The sequence below is a fragment of the Sminthopsis crassicaudata genome, chromosome 4, assembly GCF_048593235.1.
Source record: "Sminthopsis crassicaudata isolate SCR6 chromosome 4, ASM4859323v1, whole genome shotgun sequence".
NCBI lineage: Eukaryota > Metazoa > Chordata > Mammalia > Dasyuromorphia > Dasyuridae > Sminthopsis > Sminthopsis crassicaudata.
Window position 1 is genome coordinate 121,755,952 of NC_133620.1, and position 24,299 is coordinate 121,780,250.

The window sequence follows — 24,299 nt, forward strand, 5'->3', positions numbered from 1 at the left end:
TCAGATTCTTTGAACATAGTAACTGACTGAGGAAATGAGAATGTGGGATCAAAATGCTCCCTGATTTACACATATCTGTAATTTAACAAAGAATATGAATGCTGACATAGGATAAGATATTAGACTTAAAATCAGGAAGACCTAGATTCAAACCTGTTTACTCTCCCCATCCATTATTCTCCCCCCCCCCAAAAAAAAAACCCTAGTTGTGTGACCCTGGGCAAGTCACCTAATATTTCTGTTTCTCAATTTCCACATCAATAAAATGAGGTATTGGATTTGTAGTCTATAAAGATTCTTTAAGCTTTAAAATCTTTGATGCTATTATTTTATTTATAATGTTATAAGATTATTTGATCCAAGTGGGCATTTTATGAAATTATTATTAAAAATGGGGGTGGGAGAGAGACTTTTCCACTTGGTTTTAGAGGTGAGAGCAAAATAAAAAAAGCAAGAAACAACACAAGATTTATGTCAATTATTTGGTAACTGTCAGAAGAATGATATTGGGTTATTCTTTCAAGATCTTATATAGGGATGGTAATCATGTTCCTATCCCCCACATTTATTTTCACAAGTGAAAGGCTAATTCAGATTCTGTTTGGAGAAAAGGGATAAAGTTTCATTACACAAAGATCCTGAAATAACTGTAATGAAAAAAATTAAAGCTTCAACAATTGTTTTTATAATAATGGGCTCTTATTGTATATAAGCAGACCCCTTCATCAGGCCCTTGCATCGTTGGATAAATAATCGAGTTTGTAGCATGAATGTTTCTAGGGATAGAATCTAGCTGAAACTCTGCTTCCACACTGTATTTTTACATCTTCATATCTTCAGCATCTCAAAATGTCTTTCTGCATAGTAGTTACTTAAAAAAAAAAAAAAAAAAAAAAAAAAAAAAAAAAGTTTGTTGAACTGAAAATTGAATTATCCCTTTTCTCAAGGTGGTAAAAACCAAGATTAGAATTCAAGTTTTCCTAACTCAAGTCTATCACAAACTTCACTAATAATTGAATTCAGGAGATGAAAAAGAAGGAAACATGAATTTCTTTCTTAAAAAGAAAAGCATACTTTGCAGTTGTTTTGCCTATGCTCCTACAAAACTGATACATTTCACTTTGAATTCACTATTTTTGTAAGGTAGTAGATCATAACCAGATCTCTTCCATTCTTTTGTCCCTCTCTTCCTTTCCCTTTTCTCTTTCTCATTCTCTTCACCCATTTCAACCCCCTTCAGGGTTTGACATCGTTTTCCAGAATTTACTGAAGCTATTTGGCTGTGTAGGATTGATTCAGTCCAGACAGGGCATAATATTCCTCGCTAGGAGGGAGGTTCTAATGCCAATTATTGAAAGGGGAAGGAGATGGCTAGCATGCACACTGAAATCATCATAATTAGAATCTCCATCAGCTTTCATCCTACTTCCGGTCGATTCCACACTTCCAATACACAAACGCAATTTCTGTCCCTTCCCCCGAGCCCATTCTCCCCCAAAGTAAGTTCCTAGAGGAGAGGCCATTCGTGTCTTTAGTTGCGTGACTCCGCGCCTTTTATCTAGGAGGCATATTAGAAAATGCTCATTGAATCTGACTGAATTGAATTGAATCAAGTCATTCAAAGTTGCTTCCTATCTGAATATTATTCTCTTCCTCTCCTTCCTCTCTCCTTCCCTTTCATTGCCGAGACATTAGGCTATTGATAAACAAACAAACAAACAAAAATGCCACTTCCGTGATTGAATTGAGAGGGAAGAGTTGGGAATTAATACTTCAGACACCGAAATCTTACTTTTTTCTTACTGATAGGAGGGAGAGAAAGAAAGAAGGAGAGACAGAGACAGTGAGCAAGACAGAGAGAAAGACAGAGAGAGCGCAGGAGGAAGCTTCTAATGACTGTAAGGAGGACATAGAGAGAGAACGAACCCACGAGAATCGTCCCCAGTGGAGAGAGGGTCACTAGGAGGAGCTGGAAAGCCTAGGAGGGACTGTGACCTCAGGGTGTGTGGAATTGCGCCTTCCTTATAGAAATCCCCACCCCCTTCTCCTGGATTGCCCCGAGCGGAGGCGGGGGAAGGGGCATCGGCGGGAAGGAGGAGGAGAAACGACGGGGGAGGGCTCCTGAGTTCAGCTTCTGTCTCTATATCAGCATCCAGCCAGGTAACTGGCTGGCCCCCGGGCTCCCGAGTGCTTCACGAAACGCCCTGCTGCGGACCTTCGCACCACCCCCTTTGCTCTAGTCTCGCCTCCCTCCGGCCCCCTCACAACTCATTTCACCCTTACCCCCCCAGCACCCCGCCGTCTTCCCCAGACTTGGAAAACCTTGCTAGTCGCGCTTTACTCCCTCCTTCCGAGTGCGGGCTGGGGGGGCGGGGTACAGGACCCCTTCCTCTGTGGCCCCTGCCCCCAGCACACACTTCTCTCCCCTTCCACGGGTTATGCCCTGCGGGTAGTGCTAGTCTTCCGACATGTTGATGGTAAGCGGTCAGACCGGGATGAAGCGGCCAACCGAGGGCTGGGACCGCGGCCGTGTTCGCGAGAGATTGCATGCAGCCCTCGCCGGCCTCCAGGAGCTCCAGGTGCTGAGGGACAAGCAGCAGATGCTGGTGAACGGGGCTCTAGCCATGAAGCCAGCGGCGCCCCCACCACCCCCGCCGCCAGTTCCTCGGGCGCCTCGGCTCCCGCAGCAACTGCCCTCGACTATCCCTGGGGGCGACCCGCACAGCAAGGAGCATAGGCTGGAAGCCACTCTCACTGCTCTCAAGGAACAACTGGTAAGGAACGGGGACTGAAAGCGAGGGGAGGGGGCAGACGGGTGAAAAAGTCTGCAAATCGAGCCTTTAAAATGACGTTGATGGCTGTGCCAGATTTTAATTTATTTCTGTCTTGTAGCTTTCAGCAATAAATATTGATGGATTGATTCGACATATCCTTTTGGAGTCGCTTGATTGGGGAGGGGGGGGGTGATATGGAGAGCAAAGCAGAGAAGAGGTGGGGGAGGGTTTTTTGTTTTTTGTTTTGTTTTAACAGACTTCATCTTAATAGTACCATCGGTATAGAAAAGAATAAGGAATGTGTACGATCACTCTAAATAGAAGTTAATTCATGACACATATAAGTGTAATAAGTAACATCAACATAAATAACTTATAAATATCTAGCAATAAATAACTCAACATGGTATACTACGAAATTGGTTCAATATAGGATATGTTTATAAATTATTTATGGACATGTAACCAGTTTGTGTGTACTACAGATATAGAGTTCTCTTGCTACGATTATTGTTGTTTGGACAACAGAAACATTTTTAATATCCCGTGATGGGAGGATTATTGATGCTCTGTTTTTTGCTCTATTTTGCTTGTCAAATGACAGGCTCTGGATGCAACTGGTATATCTAGATGGTGCATTGAAGCGCGGCGTACAGCGCCTGACTGCAAAGTGCCAACTAGATTGTGAAGTCATAACAATTGCATGTATGTTTTGTATGGGGGTCTTTTCCATATTAAAACATGGTCATTGCATCATCTTAACTGAAAACGTCAAAATACTATATTCAGAGGAGTTTTTAATTGTGAGAACATTTCATATTCTTATTGAAATTGCTTTTGTGGTAAACATCTTTGGCTTTCTCAACGCTTGTAATCGTTTTGTATTCTGAGATTCTCTGGTTAGCACAAACCTTACCTTTAGCAATCAGTGCAAATACAGATTATGTAGTTCTTTGTGATACAGGTTCTTATAATCTTGAATTGTAGAGTTTTAAATGTCATTAATAGTGCCCCCAGATTTTTTTTAATTATTATTATCTAGTATATAGTTCTTCACCTTTTTAAACATCTGATATTCTAATTTTAAAAAGACTTTTATTCTATTAGCTCTTCAAAAACTCTTTTTAGAGGCTGGTTCAAAATTAAATAGGGACTGTGCTGCTCTAGCAAAGATGAAACTACAACAGTATCTTTATCAACTTGGTTGATTTGCTAACTTGAGGGATTCAAAATATGGGCAATCCAGTCTCATTGTATCTTTCTTTGAATGTAGAAGCTATTGTAAATAATTGAGGCAATGAGAGATTTTGTCATTTAGCAGAGAGTCACACCTTTGAGAAGAACTAGAACAGAACATAGACATCTAACTTTTTGGTTCATTGTTCTACCATCAAATCAGCAGCTAGTGCTGCTAGGTAATAGGCAATAGTGTGTGGCATACTACATTTGCTGCAAATGTCATGTTCTATTTCTGTATTCCTGATTGTATCCTATTCTGAACATGGCACTTATTGGGGTGGGTTTTAGGGGCAAGAAGAATGGCCTGGGACTTGATTGTAATTGATGTTTAATTTTTGGCCAAGTATGCCATAGCTTGAAAAAAAAAATATATATATACTCATATATATGTATACATATATATATATATACATACATATATTACATTTATAATAGGAAGGAGCTGTTAAGATGGTAACTTGAATTGTTCTGTCAAAGAGGGTAAGAAATGCAGTTGATGATTAACTTGGTTTAAATAATATACAAATCAAACTAGTAAGTACTCAGTCTCTAATTACAAGTAACCTTTTGGAACAGATCAAACAACTTTTTTTTTATTATTTTTATTTTTTTAATATGGGGACCAGAAGGAACACGCAGGCTTCTGTCTTGCAACTTTGTTCTTGGAATGGATTATGTGATCAAAAGAGAAGAATAATTGAATTTGTGTGACATCAGCCCAGTATTTAACACTTTAATATTTTTCATACAAGGGGAAAATTAGGATTGATATTAGTTTCATAAAAAAAAAGATTCCTTAAAAAGCTTTTTTCCCCCTTTTGAGAACACTGGCAATTACACACTTCAATAACTTAAAGTTAATTCAGAGCTTCTCCCCCACCTCCACACTAGTGTTAAGCTTGGTCATCAGTTTTCAGTCAGGTGTGAAGGCAAAGAATATTTATTTAACTGATGGCAGCTTTATTCCACAGATTCTTCCAAGTGAAAATTAGCTTTAGTATTTCAAAAGATTTTCAATGCAATTTGGAAAACAGCAATAACATGATAATTAACATTTATAAAAATAGGCTTTAATTCTAGATTATTGCATTAATCTTTGCATTTCTTATCACTATTATAATTATATAAATTGTAAATGACACTCATTTTATTATTATTTATATAACAAAGGAGAGCTAGAGAAGGGTTAAATTTAAGTCCAAAATTTGAGTTTTCCAGTCTAATGGAAATGCCTCTGATTCCTAAATCAAAACCATCTGGGAATGTATAGGCAGTAGATAGAGTTCTTTACTTGTTTATATCTTCTAAAGAGATTCAAACATTTATTACAAACTGGATGGCATTCTCTCCACTCCTCTTTTTTTTTTTAATTAGTTTTAAATTAATTTAGAAGAAAGTAGAGAACCTTCATGGTATCTGGAATGCACTGAATTGTATTTTGGAAGTTTTTGTTTTGTTTTGTTTTGTTTTTTTCACCAGTAGGTGCTGCTGGAGTCAATGTTGCATGGGCCAAAGCTTCTTAAAAGGTTATAGGGTCTTTCCTGCCCTTGTAGATTTTACTGAAATTGACTTTGCAGGTCCAGTCTTGTTGGATAGCAATACAATAGTTCAGTTTCATAGACAGGCTCCAACTTCTATCTTTGCTGCCTCAAACTAGCAGCCTGACTTTGTAGCCAAAAACTTGGTGCTCTTGTTCTAATCCTTGTCTTATTTTTCTTTTTTAGTTTATGTTCACAGTTACTTTTCTGTGAATGTCAACGAAGATAAGTTTGTATGGATATTTGTTGTATTTTTTTCAAAATTTTCCAGAAGGCTTTCATATCTATCTGCATCTTTGAATTCTATGGGAAGTTTATTATCCAGCTTACCAAATGGACAGCTGAGGCCAGAAAAGTGAAAAGATTTATTTGCTCAAGGTCACTCAGTGAGACATCATAATTAGTAATAGTAGTATGCAAATCTTCTCTCTAGTATGCTTTCAATTAGATGGAATTATCTTTTTTTTCTACCCAGATCGAGTTAGGAAGGTTCTGATCTCTTTCAAGGGAGGGTAGAGGTAAGATTCAGAGTAAATGTGTGGAAACGGGAATGTAAAATATGCGTATACCCATCTTTTCTTGCCTATCAAATAGAAAGGCAAGGCCTTTGTCACCTACTAACCATGATTTTTTAAAACAGTCATGTTAGCCTTATTTCCCAAGCTTTCCATTGAATATTACAAATACTTAATAAGTGCTTTTCATAGGCAAGATACTAAATCCTCAATATAGTACAAATTCTCAAGGAACATAAAATTAAATAAGGGAGAAAAGACTATACAAATATCTAGGTTATCAGAAATAAACAGAAATTAGTGATCCAGGAGAATTGTTGTAAGATGTTTGAAAAGGATCATAGATGATGGGTTATGGAAGGAAATTCTTCAAGGAAGAGGTGGAAAAAGATTTCAACACATGGAAATTGGAGGCAGCTGAGGGATGGGCACAAGAAAAAATAGAGTGTCAATAGGGTTCACAAATTAGTCTAATTCAGCATAACTGATAGTATGGAAAGGGGAGTAGTATAAAATGGATAGGTGTCATAATTGTTGGATTGATAGATGGAGTCAGGAACACTGGAGTTAAATACATATAAGCTGTGTGATGCCAGGAAAGTCAAGTGACTACTATCAGTCTCAATTCTCTCATCTCCAAAATGGAGACAATAGCACCTGCCACCCACGGTTGTTTTGAGTTTCTACTGAAATAATAGCTCATAGTGATATATAAATGTGAAATATCAGAAGTTAAGGCAAGGGAACCAACTCTATTGTGGAGGGTCTTAAATGCCACAATCAATCTGTATTCATTTGTCAATGAAGACGCCAGAAATTATTTGAGTAGAGCAATGATATGATCATAGCAGGAAAGTAAGCTTTGATGTAGGATGAAGGATGGATCTGAAATGGAATGAGGCCAGAAACATGAGGATCAGATAGAAGAAAGCTATTAAGATCAAAGAACCTGCATTGGTATGATAGCCCAATGAATGGGAAAGAGAAGCATGATTCAAGAGGTTGTAAGAGGGATGAATCAAAATTAACTCCAAGATTTTGAGCTGGGTAACTTAAAATGATGACAAAAGGACTAGGTAAATTTAAGTGACATAAAAATTTTAGAAGAGAGTATGGTACAGTAGCAAGATAATTAGATTTAGTGTCAAAGAACCAGGATTTGGAATCTGAAACTGTTACCTACTACCTGTGTGACAGCCAAAAATATAAAAACACTGTACTAAATGGCCTCTAAAGTCCATTCCAGCTAAAATGTATAATACCATGATTTTAAATGAGGAACACAGGAGAAGGAGGAACATAAATATATTTTCTAAAATATTTTTTGAGGTTTCCAGTCTAATTTTGTAATTAGTCTTTTTGAAAAAAGAAAACACCAATTCAATCTTTAAATCACTAAGTGAAGAAAAGTAGATTAGAAAAAATACACCTAAAATCAAAAATGTATAGATGACTAATATATAGTTTCTCAGAGGCCATCTAATTTTAAAGATGAGCAGTTAAGGTTAAATGGTCATACCTCATATAATACCTAAACCCTATAAATAAGTATCAGAAATAGTTTTACTTTATGAAAGTAGCTGATGTAACTTTGTAGATAGTGGAGACATCATGGTAATTGCTGCTACACAGAGAAAGAAAATCAGCCTGAATCATCTACACTGACTCCCAGTATCTAGAAAATGTGTTGTCTGTTATTGGTTCAACTTCTAGTCCATTTTTTCTGGCACATAGGAAGTGTTTAATAAATGCTTATTAACTGAGCATACTGATAGTTGCTGTATAATAAGAGTTCTCCTTTCTTATGTGTATCAACAGAAATGATCTTGACATCAGGATTGGCCATTGTGAAAGGAAGGAGAGGACAATGAGGGGGCTTTTTGCAGTGGTCAAATTCCATATATGAGTCATTTAAACTATCTACCCATTAGTTAAAAAAAAAAAAAAAAAAAAGCTTATTGCTAAGAAAGCAGTTAATGAACAGCACAGAGACATAAAAACCTCATGGTAAGGGACAATGGGAAGGATTAACAAGGATGCTGTAAATCATGAATGTTGGTTAAAGTGCTATAAAAGTGCAAGCAGGTCCTGAGGATGTAATAAATAATCTGTGAATACCTGAGAGCCTCGTTGTAGATTTTGTGGACCCCCTTCCATTAATCAGAAACCACAGTCTAAAGAACTAGCTGGCCAAACATTAATCACAAAGCAATTAATTCTAGAAAAATAAAAGACCTATTTCTTTCAGGGAAAGGACCCACTATTGAAGAGTCATTTGTTGTTGTTGTTTTTTTTTTTCCCCTTTCCAAAAAATAAAAGGTAGTCATGTTTTGGAAGTGAAAAGATAAAATAAAATGGCAAATAACTTAAAATTAAAAGTGGAGGGCTAACAAAGAGCTTGGCTTTCTTGGTCCTATAAGTTTTGTTTTATGACAGGAAGAGGGGGAAAAAAACACCTGTTTTGTTAGGAAGTGGTTACAGACTCTTTTTGTCTCATTGAATTTAACTTCCTTTTTGTACATTAAAAAGCAACAAAGAAACTTGCACCTGTTGCCTTCCTAGTGGCTCTGAGGCAATTTTGAGAGTCCAGAAGGAACTTTGGAATCTCCATCTATTTAGGTTATTTTGGGTGATATAAAATAGTGTTTAGAATAGATAATTAAGAAGAAGGCACTCACCTTCAAAGGTAAAACATTCTTGTTTACAGCTTCCTTTGAGATGTAACCATGGATTAGATAGTCAATGCTGCTGACAGTTTTTCTGTAGATAATGCTGAAAGTATTCCATACTTGAAGAAGACCTAGTATTTCAGCATTTAAAAAGAAACAGCTGACTAAATCTCATTTGGGGGAAAGAAAAAAAGGTTTTCAAGGTGATGAATGTGTGTGTTTGTGTATGTGTGTCCCCACAAGCATACTTTTTTTTTTCTCTTTTAAAACTTGTAGCAAAACTATATTGGAGTAAATATTGTAAAGATAGTAATTGATTAGAAGATATAGATATGTATATGTATACATATATACATATGTGTATATGTACACTCATCAATGCCTATATTTATATATATATATATGTATGTGTGTGTGTGTGTGTGTGTGTGTGTGTGTGTACATATATATGAATGACTTAATGTTTCATCTGTGTAAGATTCCTGGTAACTTCCTCTACCAATGCAAAGGAATACTTCTCTACATTTATAATCTTGGGCATAAAGATGTTAAGTGATTTGTCCAGAATCACACAACCAATACATGGCCTAGTTGGGCCTTGGACCTATGTCTTCCTGATTTCAGAGCCAACTGTCTATCTATTAGCCTATTTTCCTCTCAAAAAACCCCTTTTTTTACTACTAGTTTTATATATTTACTTTTATACATTTTGTATCCATTTCTTTCTTCAATTTAGTTAAAACAATTTAGTTATTAATTATCAATCATAAACATCTATTAAACACTTACTATGTATCAGGCACTGTGTTAAGTGCTACAGATGAAATAAAAGGGAAAAAAAATGGTTCCTGCCTTCTAGGCTCATTATGGTAATGGGAGAATACTTTTAACGTTCAGGAACTAGATTTTAGTCATTGGAGATGCAAAGACACCCCCCACACACACACACACAAACACAAACACAAGAAAACTCAGTCTTTGCCTACAAGTATATAATTTCCTGAAAGTAATAGTTACATCACATCTGCAAATAAGCAAATACAATATAATTTGAAGAGGAAGAAAATTCTAATGTTAAAAATAAAACGTTTTGATATTTAAGTTCTTATTTCACCTCTTCTATACCTAGGGTGAGATGAGGAAGGTGGTCAGGGAAGGCTTTAGAGTAGGTGACATTTGATCTAGGCCTAGAGTAGGATAGGCCTTGAAGGAAGATAAAGACTCAGAGCAGAATTGAGAAGAGAGTACATTCCAGTGATAGGGGATTAATTAAGAGCAAAGGCATTGCTGAAGAATGTGAGATGGCATGTCAAGTTCAGCAAGCTGTTCAATTTAGCTGTAGTAGAGCCTGTGTATAAAAAATGATGTGAAGTATGGATAAAAAGGAAGACTGGAACTGAACTATGAAAAGCCTTAAATGCCAGATTGAGCAATTTTATATTTTATTCTGCAGGCCATGCAGAGCTCTGTGTTTTCCAAAAAGGAAAAAAAAAAAAAAAAAAAAAAGAGGTGTGGGGGGGGATGAAGAGAATGAAAGCAATTAGTTCAAGAGTGTAATGGTCAGATCTTGAGCTATGGCTGTGACTATATTAGTACACAAAGGTACCAGATGCAAGAGTAATAAATAAGACTTGACAAACTCATTGCATTGGTAATAGGATGAAGAAAAGGGAAGAATAAAAGTTTCTAAATGGACTAGGAGAATAATGGTGCCCTCAATAGCAAATGAGCACATATTTAAGGAGAAAAATAAAAAGTAGTTTTGAATCCTGGTCCAACTATTTTATTCCTTGTGTGACCTTAGTCAGGTCTCTTAAGAACAGAGCTTCAATTTCCTCATCTATGCAATGTAGAAATTGGATTACATGACTTGTAAAATTTCTTCCAGATCCAAATTTATGATCTTGTCTTGAATCTGATCTGTCAATGGAACTAGTAGATAGAAATGCCCTGGAGGCAATTGTTTGTGTATGACTGGAGTCCAGGTCAGAGATTAGGGTTAGATATTGTGTGTTTTAGAGTCATTTACATGAAGATAATAATTGAACCTTTGGGAGTAGATAAAATTAACAGAAGGGCTTACCTTTTCTAGGGAGAAATTGTAGAGCAGAAAGAGGAAGGGAGAGAGAGAGAGAAGGAGAGAGGGAGAAAGAATAAAATAAAGACCACTCTTAGGAGTTGATCCAATGGTAATCGAATGGTTACCTCAGCAGTATAAACAAAACCGTATGTCTCAAAAGCTATGCTAGTAGAAAACTCAGCCCAGATAGGTCTTGTCAAAGTTAAGTACCTCAGAGTAGGATAGCTAAGGATTTCAGTTGTTGCAGTCATATGTGACTTTTCATTAGCTTATTTAGGGTTTTCTTGGCAAAAATATTGGAGTAGTTTGCCATTTCCTTTTCCAAACAGGAAAACAGGATTAAGTGACTTGCCCAGGGTCACATAGCTATTAAATCTCTGAGGTCAGATTTTAATTCATGCACTATCCAATGTGCTACCTACTGCCCAATAGGTAAATTCTAGAAATATTCATTTTCTAAAAGCTACCCACCAGATAACAAATTCACTTAGCTGAAATTACTCATACAATCATCCTCTAAAAGTTTGCTATCTGTGATAGTGAGAGGAATGCCCACATTAATAAAATCACCAACATTTTTGAGTTTAAATATGTCAGCATGATATGGTAGATAGAGACAGCTGACCTCAGGAAGACATGAATTCAGTCTTGCCTCTTAGTACAAATTTGCTGTGTAACCTCAGGCAAGTTCCTTAACTTGGTAGTCATCCAAGCAATTGTCCAAGACTAATTTGCAGCATGTCCTCATCAAGTTCCCTACACTAGTGAAATCATCGGTTTGGCTAAAACAAAACAAAAATAATAATGCTTTTGGAATTCAGATTTTAATTTCAAATTTCCTCTGCATCTCTTTTATTTCTCCCCCCCCCCCCCCTTTTCCTAGTCACGTTTAAGAAGACAAGATGTTGGCCTGAAAACTCACTTGGATCAATTGGACCAGCAAATAAGTGAACTAAAGTTGGATGTAAACAAGACTTCCAGTGAAAACCTTGATAGTGACAGCAGGCCCAGTTCAGGTAAGTACTCCAGGAATGTAGTCTTAGGGAAATTACCATTACAATCATATTGATCCCAGTCTTAGAAGCATTAGACTGTAATGTTTTCATAAACATTTCTTTACTATTAATATTAGCCAAGAAAATCTGATCAATAAGTCAATCAACATTTATTAAATACCTACTGTGTGCCAGGCACTATGTTAAGCCTGGGAATATAAAGAAGAGCAAAAGATGGGCCCTGCCCTCAAAGAATTCACAATCTAATTCAGAAAGATAGCATATAAAAAATAGGTGAAAAGGATAGCCTGAGAGAGTTGGAGAGAAATCCAGAGGAATTCAACCTGGTAGGAAATGATAAAATGGTTCATCTAGACATTCTCCCTAAATGAAAGAGGTTTGAGGAGTTTCTCAATCCTTCACCTCTCCTTTTAGAAACAGGGAAGGACAGGAAGTACTGAGGAGGTATGGATTTCACAACTGATGTGATTTTGCAGATTGATGAGATCTTTTTTTTTTTCCTCAATAGTATTTTATTTCTCCAAATATATGTAAATATGGTTTTAAACATTAATTTTTATAATGAATTTATTTGTATTCCAAATCTTTCTCTTTCCTTCATCTCTCCCCTCCCCAAGAGAGCAATCTAATATAGGCTAAATAAGTGCATTCCTTTTTCACATATTTCCATATTTGTTATATTATGCAATTCAAATCAGACTAAAAGGGAAAAAACACAAGAAAGAAAAAGGCAAGCCAACAAACAAAAAGGTGAAAATGCTATACTTTGATCCATATTCAGTCTACATAGTTCTCTTTCTGGATGAGGATGGCATTTCCCAATCCAAGTCTATTAGGATTATCTTGAATCATTGCATTTCTGAGAAGAGCCAAGTCCATCATAGTTGATAATCACATAATCTTGCTGTTACAGTGTGTACAATGTTTTCTTGGTTTTGCACACTCCACTCAGCATCAGTTGATGTAAATCTTTCCAGGCTTTTCTGAAATCAACCTGCTCATCATTTTTTCTACAACAAGTAATATTTCATTACATTCATATACCATAACTTATTTGGGTTTTTTTTTAAATACCACAACTTATTCAACTATTCCTCAACTGATATTGATTAACATTTTCAAAAGGCATAAAGTAATGTTTGATCACTAGTAGAAATTGTCAATTCACCTTAAGAGACAGAGTAGTGGTGGATTGAATTGCAAAAAACAAAAACAAAAACAAAAAAACTTTAAAAATAGAATTCAGTTCAGGAACTCTGAATTTGTAAGTCAGAGATATGTTATTTACTACTTACATGACTTTGGGCAAGTTATTTTAATACTCTGGACTTTTTTCATTGATAAATTGAGGATGTTCTGAGGTCTTTTCACATTCTAAATCCTGTTATCATCTGTATTGATAATTATTCCTGCAACAAGGCAATCATTTGGTTAATATTTTATTGACTATTTCATTTTTTTTCTCTCCTCAAGCCCTAGTTCTATCCCTTTTCTCCTTATACTCAACAGATGGCCTTGTTTCCTTTCTTTTTTTTGCAGAGTTGACTGACATGAGCATCCTTAATTGCCTTCTTCCATTAGGGGAGTATCCTCTCTACTTTTCTTCCAACCTTAGAATAAGTAGCAATATTCCTTCTAGATAGGAATAAACGCTCTACATTTTCCCTTTTCATCTCATATAGGACTTTGTTTTATCCCTTCTCTTGAAATATCTTCTATTGGATAATCTTCTCTCTGTTCTCCCAACTTCCAGTCTCACCTCCATATCCACTCCATCCTTCATAAAACTATCAAAATAATCTTTCTAATTGACCAACTTAACCCTGTTACCCTGCTGTGTGCTCAAAAACAGTCCAGTAGCATTTTGTGGCCTATGGCTTAAAAACCAAACCCTTTAAACTGGTATTTCAATATGCATAGATCCTCTGTAGTCTACCTCCAATCTTATTTTATGCTACTCCCTTTTGTATATTCTCTATTTTATCATATTGGACTATAAGTCATCTCCTGATCTTTCCCTGGTGACTCCTGCATGCATTCACAAAACCTAACCCACATGTCTATCACAAACACTGCCCTTCCCCTCCTCCCTGTCTGTTAAAATCCTTTGCTTTTTTAAGCTTAAGTCTGTTGCTACTTCTTCCATGAAGTAATAACTCCTCACATTTTCCTAGAATATCAACTTACTCTATGCTATACTATATTTACATATGCACTTTCCATGTCTCCTTTAATAGACTATAAGTCTCTTGAGAGCTGGGTCTATGTTGTTCTTTTCATTTCTCCTTCTTAATACCTAAGGACAATAACTGGTTCCTGACTAATTGAAAAATGTTTGCTAAATTGAATTCTGTATATCTAATTAAAGAGGACAAAAAAAGCAGAGCTATTATGTGGAAGTTAACAATATGTCTGGTTGGCAGCACAAATCTTGGGCATTCCTAGACCACCATGGTAATTCAATATTTTGTTTGCCCTCTCCAGGCTTTTATGACCTGAGTGATGGAGGATCCTGTTCTTTGTCTAACTCCTGCACATCTGTCTATAGTGAGTCCATCTCCTCTTCTCATAGCAGCTTGCTTCCTGGCATCCACACTCCCAAAGTCAGGCTCAGTATCTTCGACTACCGCCCCAAGTCTGCTGATGAGACCACTGTACACAGTGCCCATCTCCAACCTCAGCGACTTGTCAGTGAGGATTGCTGGATCAAAGGCAGCCCAGAGAACGAAGGTGAAACTATGTCCAAGTTCAAGCCAAGGCCAGTTTCTACAGGTAAAGTAAAATCAGAAAATAGAAAGACCTTCTCCCTGTCTAAAAATGATTCAGAAAATTCATCATAAATCCTTATATATACATGAGTCTTTTAGTCTGGTTATAATGACCATTACTAAAATGAGGTAAAGAACCGATCTTGCATTCAATGACTAAGTAAATATGGTTCTGTTTTTGAACTAGATTCTTAAGTAGGAAAGAAAAATGACTATCTTTCTCTAGCCATTGTATCCTAGTCATAATTCTAGTGGTATTCATTACTTTTGTTACTCATGTAGTACTTTTTGATGAAAAAACCCTAGAATACAAATCAAAAGACCTGGATTCTGGTCCCAATTCTATATCTTATGACTCGTGGGATGCTAAATTGAATTACCTAGAATGCAATTATATTTATTTCCTCATGTGTAAAATTGAGAAGTTGGACTAGAACATGGTTTTTTTAACCTGGGATCCATCTACTTCTTTTGTTCGTTTTTTAAGATATTTGATGATTGTATTTTGATATAATTGGTTTCCTTTGTAATGCTATGTATTTTATTTTATACATTTAAAAACACTCTGAGCAGGGATCCATTAGCTTTTCCAAAATTGCCAAAGGTGTCTGTAGCACAAAAAAAAGTTAAGAAGCTTAGAACTACATGATCTCTAAGGTTTTTTACAAGCACTAATATTTTTATGATTTACTTTTTTTAAGTTTTTAAAAAGATATCTCTAGAACTACATACTGGTAAATAAAGAAACATCTATTTAAGTTATCCCTTGTGCATATTTAAAAAAAAAAATTTATACTGCCTATGTTGATGATTCTTCCTTTGACCTCAAATGATTTAATTAGTATGAGTGTTCTTTTGCAATTTCCGAGTACAACCCTTCTGTGCCTGGTGTGTTGAAAACATTTCAGCCCCTGGGGGGTCAGCTGTCTTAAGATGAGCCTTCCCCCAGCAGAGTTAAGCTGATCATCAAGAAAGTGCTGCATGTTCCAGCTTGCCAGCATTTTTGATTCACTATAATAGCCTTGGAAACCTGAGAATCCCCTGCAAATCAGGATGAGGCATTTGAGTAAGATTGTGGAATATATTTAAGATTCAAATAGCAATTCATTTCCCCTCTAGTATTTAATGTTTCTTTCACATTATTTTGCTAAAACATTAAATGGGATGAATAAAGTAATTAAATTCACTCCTTTCACCACTTTAAGTGTTTTTGTTTGCTTTTCTTATCCCCAGGTGACCTTGAAAGAATTGTGCCAACTGATGGAAGTCTTCAGAAGACAACCACTGATCCTAAGAATATGTCACCCCTTTGCTATGGTACAGAAATTCTGTTCCATGAGGTGGATCCTAAGTATCAGAGTGACTTGGTCTCCAAGAGTGGCAATGATAGATACCCTTACCCAAGCCCTCTTCATGCAGTGGCCTTGCAGAGTCCCCTGTTTTCTCTGACTAGAGAGACTCTAGAGACTGACAACCACTTACCCCTCACTAAACCTATCCTGAGCATATCAGGTCCCAGTTTGATCAGGACTAAACCAATCACTGAGGTTCCTCCTCCTGGTGGCTATATTGACAAGTTGCTCCAGCTAACCAGGGACAGAGGGAAGTACACAAGTGGCGGTGTGAGTGAGAGGGAATCAGCCAAAGGGCAGATGCCCCCAACCCAAAAGAGGCTTGGTGGGTTGAGAGTGAATAGTGGCAGTCAGCTAGAGAAGCAGGTCAGCTCTCCAGAAAGTAGACAAGCTAAAACAGGAAGGGTTCAGAGGGAGGTGTCAGATGAGAACAGTACAAAACTGCAAGAATCTGGAGAACCTTCCTCTTTAGAGGGGGAACAACCAGCCAGTCAGCAGAGCTTGGAATCCATGGCTACAAATAGCTGCTTCCCTGGGAAAGTCAGCTCCACTTCTGCTCATGAAGAGCCAGAAGTCATTAGTCTTGAGCAGGACTTATCTTCCTGCTCCCAGGTGCACCAATCACATCTCAACATGGCTCCCCAGAGGTCAAACGCCAAAGTCATCCTGCCCCCCAAAAAGGTGGGCAAAAAGGGGACCACTCTCGTCACAGGAGAGTTTGTCCATGCTCAGTTTGTCCCCGGAGAGGCTCACCTGATGAGACTGAAAGCAAGCAATCCCAAAACAAAAGCTCTGAAAGTCAAGAGAAGAAGCAGCGATAAGGTGCTGAGACTTGGGAAACAGCAGCCCTTGTTAGCGGAAAGGCCACGGGGAATGCATGCAACATCCCGACTATCTGCAGAGTGGAACCCTTTTCCGAGGTCCCACGGAGGAAAGAATCTCTTGAGGAGGACAACGTTTGTTGGGGAAGTGACCGGCAGATCCTGCTCAGAGTCCAGCCTCTTTCCGGTACCATTTCACATCCCAGCAGTAGTGTCCCGACCTGAGCTTTACCCACCCTCAGCACATCCTTTGTACTCTTTTGAAGCGGCTCAACTCAATCTGATAGCTAACGGAGGGGCCAAAAAGAAGCAACAGCGAAAATGGCAATCGACTGTGGAGATCTCGGCTAAGACTCACCTGGGGAGCTTTCCTGCCGACACCGGCTTAGCCCTGCCCAGGCCACCTGGAAGGAGAGCTGGAATCTTACGCACCATGAGTGGGAGGTCCCGGCCCAAGCTACCCAATCATAACACTTACGCCAAAAGTGAGTCAGACCACTCCGAATACTCAGCTGAGTGCGCCTCCCTCTTCCACTCCACCATTGTGGAAACCAGTGAAGATGATGTCAGTGATTACACTGCCAACTGCTTTGGGGATAGTGAATCTGAAGACAGTGACTCAGAGGGGGCTTGTAGGAGCAGCGAGAGCAGCCTCACTCTAGACTATGAGGAGGCTGTTGGGAGTGAGCTGATTTGGCCCAAGGCCATTGTCCAGCAACCCGGAAAGGTACAGTCTGCCTTGAAGTCATCTCACCATCCAGTGCCCAAAATTTGCCGTATCAAGGCCTCTAAGGCCCTAAAGAAGAAGATTCGGCGATTCCAGCCAGCATCTCTAAAAGTTATGACCATGGTGTGAACAAAAATGTCCCAGCAGAAATCAGGTTGACTTTAGAAAAAAATGGGTTGGTGTTCTTAAAAAAAAAAAAAAATTGCATCATGGATGAACCAGAAATGATATTCCAAAAAGGCCAAAGGACCTTCTACTTTGCTAATATTGGTGTAAAAAGCAATGCGTGTAATTTCTTTATCTTTCCACTGTTTATTATACAAATATGAATTTGTGTTATCTTGTCCACTTGATTCTGTCTTCAGAAATGCTGTTTAAAAAAGGGAATTGCCTCAAAACCAGAAGTACAACTAGATTCAGTACAGTGAATATTATAACAGAGAGGTGAATGGGGAAATATAGCCATGACATTTCAGGACTCATTCACACTCTAATTTATCATCCAAATCAGTTTCTTACCCCCACCCCTCACTCCATGTCTTCTAATATATACTTGAAGTCAATGGTAATACATTTCTCTCTAAGCCTCTTGTTTCCTTGAGTCATAGCAGGCCTGAGGTATTCTGTAGAGCATCTATTTTTCTTTTGTGCTTTGCCACATTAGCCAAAGAATGATAGACTTTCTGCAGTTTTTATTTCTTCTATTCAATTTTTTTTCCCCTGAGGCAATTGGGGTTAAGTGATTTGCCCAAGGTCACACAGTTCTACTTTTATCTTTTAAAGGGAGAGGAGGTGGTTGTGAGGATAAGTTTTGGAAATTGAGTCTCCCCCTCCTTAAGTCCTGATCAAGCAAGAGACTTGACTCAGTCACCAAAAAGGTGAATATTTCTTTTCTGTTTCCCCTAGCATGAGGAAAAGGTCAAGTTCCCTGTTGAAGAAACATCATTTGAGTTTATAGTAGAAAAATCTGTCTCATGAGATCTAGACTCTGGCTTCAGTGAACAAAATTGGGCATAAAAATATATTTTTAAACAGCCTCACTGTCTTTTTATTATTAATATTATTATTATTCTTTCAATCTTTTTTTTAATCTCTTTGGGGTTTGAGGGTGGTAAGAGAAAGGCACAAGTTTTTCAATTTATTGAGTACTTATGAGTACTGCATAATTTTATTTTTATAAAGTTTATCCCACAGAGATCTTTTGGGTGAGTTAGAGGAAGGGAGAAATTGAAGCAAAAAGCTGATTTGTTTGGGGTCACAAAGTGAGGGAATTGGGAATCTGCTTAGCCTTAGGCCAGCTGTACACTTGACTGGAGTACTTTGAAGAAAGTAGATAAGAATAAAGATTTCTATATCCTCTTACTTCAGAAGTTAAATATTCGTATGGCAATTGCATAGTCCAGGATGTAGTTGAAGAAGCTTAACATTGTAGAACAAAACATTTTTGTGGCTAGTGGAGGAAAGCTAATGTTTCAAATAGCAATACCTAGGAATAAAGTGTTTCCTTTTTGGATAAAGGGTCTGAAAAATGTAAACATTTTAAAGGTTCAAGGGTAGGCTTTGAAGTTCAAACATTCAATCTGACAGACTAGAAGATTCACACCTTTCCTTAATGAAGTAGGCTTACCTGTGCTAATGAGTTCTTTGGCATTAACTTTCAGGAAGACAGTATTAAAAGAATTCTCTTTGGAGGGTCTTATTTTGAGACCTGTAACACAGAATCATTGCCTGATTTATACACAAATTCCTAATCCTCACAACAGTCCAGTGACAATGCTGTGATGGAACTTTTATATTCATTTGCATTTTGGAAATCTGAGGTATACTTGGCTTAAGTGATTTCCCTTGAATTCCCTTCCCCCGGAGTCATTCAGCCAAAATACTGTGGAACTCCTGAGAATAAGGGGATTCTCTGCTCTGCTCTTTGCTGAGAGTTAGCTGCCATTTGGTCTTTATTCAGTGGTTGAAATCCCAGTGAGGGTTTTGGAAGCTGGCTTCAAAATTTAATTTAATAAGCTATCTTATATTTTGAATATTATATCTAAAATTTTATAATACTTTTCTCTCTACAGTGTTTTACATATAATACCATCAAATTGCCTCCTTCTCCTAATATGCTTGCAATAATAAAGCATGTATTTATCTTATAGGTAGAGAGACAATGAATTTTAAATGACTTTCCAAGATTATAGTGAATCAAAACTGAATGAAGCTAAATTGAGATCACAAGAGTTTGTTGTTCTTGTCATGACCTCTTTTTTTCTTCACAAAACATTTTGTTGGGATTCCCAATTGGATAGAGTACGATACAGTTCAGCAATGTTTAACCTGTCTCCACTTGCAGAATGAAATGTGTAGTCTAGAAAATTAGAAAGTGTCATAGAAATTGAATTAAGAAAGTAGATGTATGGTGATTGAAGGTATTTTAAAGGTGGAACCCAACCACTTCCTTTCACAAATAATGAAATTTATACAGTGATAAAAAGTGACTTGACCAAAGTCTTTATGGGAACTAATTAGATTAGGGGATGATGCTAAATGCTTTGAAGGGAGAATCCACATTGAAGAAATACTGGTGCCTTTGAAGTATCAAAGCATGTAAGAAATAAGTAAAGCTCAAGTGTTCTAGTAAAGGACTTGTTTGAAGCAAATAAGAAATAGGCTTATCTCATTCACACAGCCTGTTTTCCTTCTTTGCAAATATGAGAGATGGATTAATTAAATCGGAATCTGTAGTACTGAAAGTTATTTTTAAGAAAAATATTATGTACTCTAGATGTAGTTTGTGGCTAAACAAGATTTTAAAAAATCCTGGATAGAAACTATTTCAATCATATCATTTTGATCAATGGTTCTCAAACTTTATGGTCTCAGGAGCCCTTTAAACTGTTTAAATTATTTATGACTCCCAGGGAGTTTGTGTTTATATTATATTAAAGTTAAGTCTATTGATATTTACTACATTAAGAATTAATACTAATCAATTTTGTAAAATATTATTTCATTTACATTGCCATAATCAGCCCATTACATGTCAACATAAATGACATTTTTAAGAAAATAACTATATTTTCTAAAAAAAAAAAAAAGTGAGAATGATATTGTTTTTATATGTAAAGCTATTTAATGTCTCAGTTAGTGGAAGGCAGCTGGATTCGCATATCTGTTTCTGTTTTCAATCTGTTCTGATATGGTATTTTATTTGAAGTATATGAAGAAAATCCAGATTCAGGAGTATTTTAATTTGCAAAAAGCAATTTAGTATTATTACAAAAATAGTTTTCACCTTCTGGACTCCTTTGAAAATGTCACAGGGATCCAAGGATCATATTTTGAGAACCACTGATCAGGATTTTCAGGTATTGTCCCCCAGCTCCAAACTACCTATGCAATCTTTTTTTATACTATTGTCTTTTATATATGCTTTTTATACCCACAACACTAAACTACTCTACTTCTTTTTCTCATCTTGCTCTCTCCAGTTTCCCTATCTTTGCTCTCATTAGCCCCGTGAATGAAATGGATACTTGCCTTTCATCTACATCATTTTCTGTTGTCAAAGTCCAGTTGGGGTGCCACCTCATCTATATATATATGTCCTCCTGAAAACAGTCCTTCTCTTCTCCCAACTTGCAGGTGAAATTGGGTTCTTTTTCCTCAGATTTTTCATTATACATTTCCTGGACCTTTTTTTTTTTTTTTTTCAGACAAATCTAGTCATATGTAATTGGTTATCTATGTTTAATTCTTGCCAGTAGATAATATGCTTCTTAAGAACATTCTCAGACATATTTGTTTAATTGGGAATCAATCACCATTCCTTGGATGGATTAGATGTAGAAAGGATCTTGGATTTGGAATCTGAGAAATCTTGGGAGCTCCTTATACCACTGAAATCACAGGGCCATTCTTTATCCCTATACCTGCTTTTTCCAATCTACCTCAAACCATCTAGTTCAATTACCTGATTTTACAGATGTGAAAATTGAGACCAGAAAAATGATTTGTCCAAGGTCCTATAGTACAAATTGTAAGGAGCATGGTTGGGATGTGAATCCAGGTCCTCTGACTACAAATCCACTTTTCCTAAAGACTAGAAATTCAAAATGGATTTTACAAATCTACTATTTTTCACTCGTACCACATTGCCTTCAATGACAGTTGTTGACTTTGGCATAGCTTTCTCCTAAAAGATTTTTAAAAAATGCTTTTTGAGAGAACATGTATTTGATAATATTTTAGATATGACTCAATTTATGGTATAGGTTATAAATGTCAGGACAGGACCAAGTTGCCAAATGAAGATTTTTTAGGTCATCTTAACCATAATCTGCCCTACAATGACATCCATTCTGCAAAGAAGGAAATAAGAGGTATACATATGCAATAGACAATAAAGCAAAGTGGATAGAAAGTTGGACTTAAAACAAAGAAGATCTGGGTTCAAGTTTGGCCTCAGATACATACTGGGTATATGACAAGTAAATCATTTAAGTATTCTAAGCAACTAATGAAATCACTAGGCTAATCCTTATCTCTACTATTCATTCAGTGGCATAATAATTCAATCTGTTTTTCTTGATCTTAAAGTGGATTTAAAGCCCAATTAGATAATTGCTCCCTCAATTCTTCCTGAAGGTGTATTGGAGTTCTCTTACATAAGTTGGGCACTACTGACAACATCTAGTGCTGATAAAACTTAATCCTCTATTTGAGAAAGGCATGAGTGAAAAAGCTTTTTCTAAGTATTAAGCAATCTAAGCCAAGACAGTTAGCAAGCTTAAACTATTGGCATTACAAATAACTATTAAAGAGAAGCAATTAATTACTTGCTGACATAATAGAAAAAGTACTTCCTGGGTCTTTAAGAAACCTCTGGCCATTCTTATATTGTGACAACTCAAATTTAGAAATTTCCCCAATAGTGTAACTTGGAAGAAACTTTTCCCTTTCCAGCACAGATCTTCATTATGTCGATCTGAAGATCTGGCAATCGAATGATGCTGACAGATACCAGAAACCCAGGAGAACACCATTAACCTAGTGTGGGTTCCCATGTATTCAACTCAGCCACAACTGAAAGATTTAGCATCTCTCTATTAATAAGGTGAAAAGATAACCCTGCTAAGTGAAATCTTGAGCTAATCAAAAAACTCAATTCCAAAGCCCTCTTTTTCTCCTGTTAAATTGTTTTTTGACAAAAAAAATGTTTCTTGTTCTCTCAAATTCAATTTTTCTAGGTCTTATAGTTGACTGATCAAATTAATAGGCATTTACTAAGTTCCCACAAGGTATGAGGCACCACGATGAAGACAAAAATGAAACATCCCATAACCTAAAGTATTCTATAGGAAGATGAGTTCAAATGTGAACTCAGATACTTACTAATAGTGTAATCCTGGGCAAGTCACTTAAACTTGTTTGCCTCAGTTTCCTCATCTGTAAAATGCTCTGGTGAAGGAAATAACAAACCACTCCAATATCTGCCAAGAAAACAAACAGGTCTAAAATGACTCAATGACGAATCATTTATAATGTGTCAGGCACTGATTTAATTGCTGATGACAAAGGCAAAAGACACTTCATGCTGTCAAGGAGCTCACAGTTTAACAAAGGAGACAACATTCAAGCCACTTTGTATAAATGATATATGCAATATAATTAGGAAGTGGGATTAGGATAGGACTTAAGCTGAAATCAAGAAAATCAAGAGACAGAAAGAAAGAAAAAGAATTGTCTATGCATGGGAGACAGCAGTGAAAATGCCTAGAGCTGGGAGATGGAGAGTTCTTTGTGAGGAATAGTCATTGTTATTGGATGCCTGAGTATATAGGAAGTAAGGTATAATAAGAATATTGGAAAGGTAGGAAGAGTCAGGTAATGAAGGGGTTTTAAAGTAGAGGATTTTATTTTAGATTGTGGAGGTAATACAAGTAAAGACATATATCCAATATATACTAAGTTGATGTATATACAAAGTAGATAAAAGGTGATTAGAGAAAGTCTTAGCAGTTAGGGGGACCAAGAAAGCCCTCCTATGGAAAATGATATTTGAACTCAGGTTTGGAAGAAATCAGGAATTCTAAAAGAAAGAGGTGAAAGTAAAAAGAGAATATTTCAAGTATGTGGAATAGCCAGTGCAAAGCTATTGGGAGATGTATGTAAACAATGTATGTAAAGAATATAATGTATACATTGTTTACAATGTATGTAAAGAATAGTAAGTAGGCCGATATGGCTATAAAATGTGAAGAGGAGAATAATATGAAAGAAGGCTGAAAAGCAAATGTGGCTAAGCTATGAAAGACTTCAAATGCCAACCAGAGGGGTAACATTCATTCCGTATTCTAATTTATAGGAAACTGCATGATTTCTTTGACCATCTATCCATGGGTTAGGCTTTTGTGATTTCTATATGGAAGGGACCTTAAGGAAGGTTCAGCTTGTCCAAAGTAACTCAGATAGTAATAAACAGAAATAGAATTTGAATTTAGGTCTTCTGATCTCAAACCCATTGTTCTTTCCATTATGCCATACTGTCTCACCAACTCCTCACCCCCAAGATTTTACAAATGATGAAAATAAAGATTAGAAAAGTTGTAATTTTTCCAAAGCCCCCATAGTAGAAATGGAGGTTAAATTCCCATTTTCAAACTTAAAAATCTCATATTCTTTTCACTATGTAGCACTAATGGAAATTATTTTGGAGCTGATTGTATTTGACCACTTATGAGAACTACTACTATTATTGCATCATCTTTATAGTAAATACTAGCTGGGGTCAAAATATTGTGCCAGAC

The 24,299-nt window shown here is 36.7% G+C and overlaps 1 protein-coding gene across 1 annotated transcript; it reads left to right on the forward strand.

The window, feature by feature from the left end:
* Positions 1-2,077: 2,077 nt before the first annotated feature.
* On the forward strand, positions 2,078-17,833 carry DACT2 (dishevelled binding antagonist of beta catenin 2). The gene is made up of 4 exons (XM_074309301.1): positions 2,078-2,774; positions 11,699-11,831; positions 14,316-14,603; positions 15,833-17,833. The coding sequence occupies exons 1-4, from the start codon at positions 2,469-2,471 to the stop codon at positions 17,626-17,628; spliced, it is 2,523 nt and encodes an 840-aa protein (XP_074165402.1). The 5' UTR covers positions 2,078-2,468; the 3' UTR covers positions 17,629-17,833.
* The last annotated feature ends 6,466 nt before the right edge of the window (positions 17,834-24,299 follow it).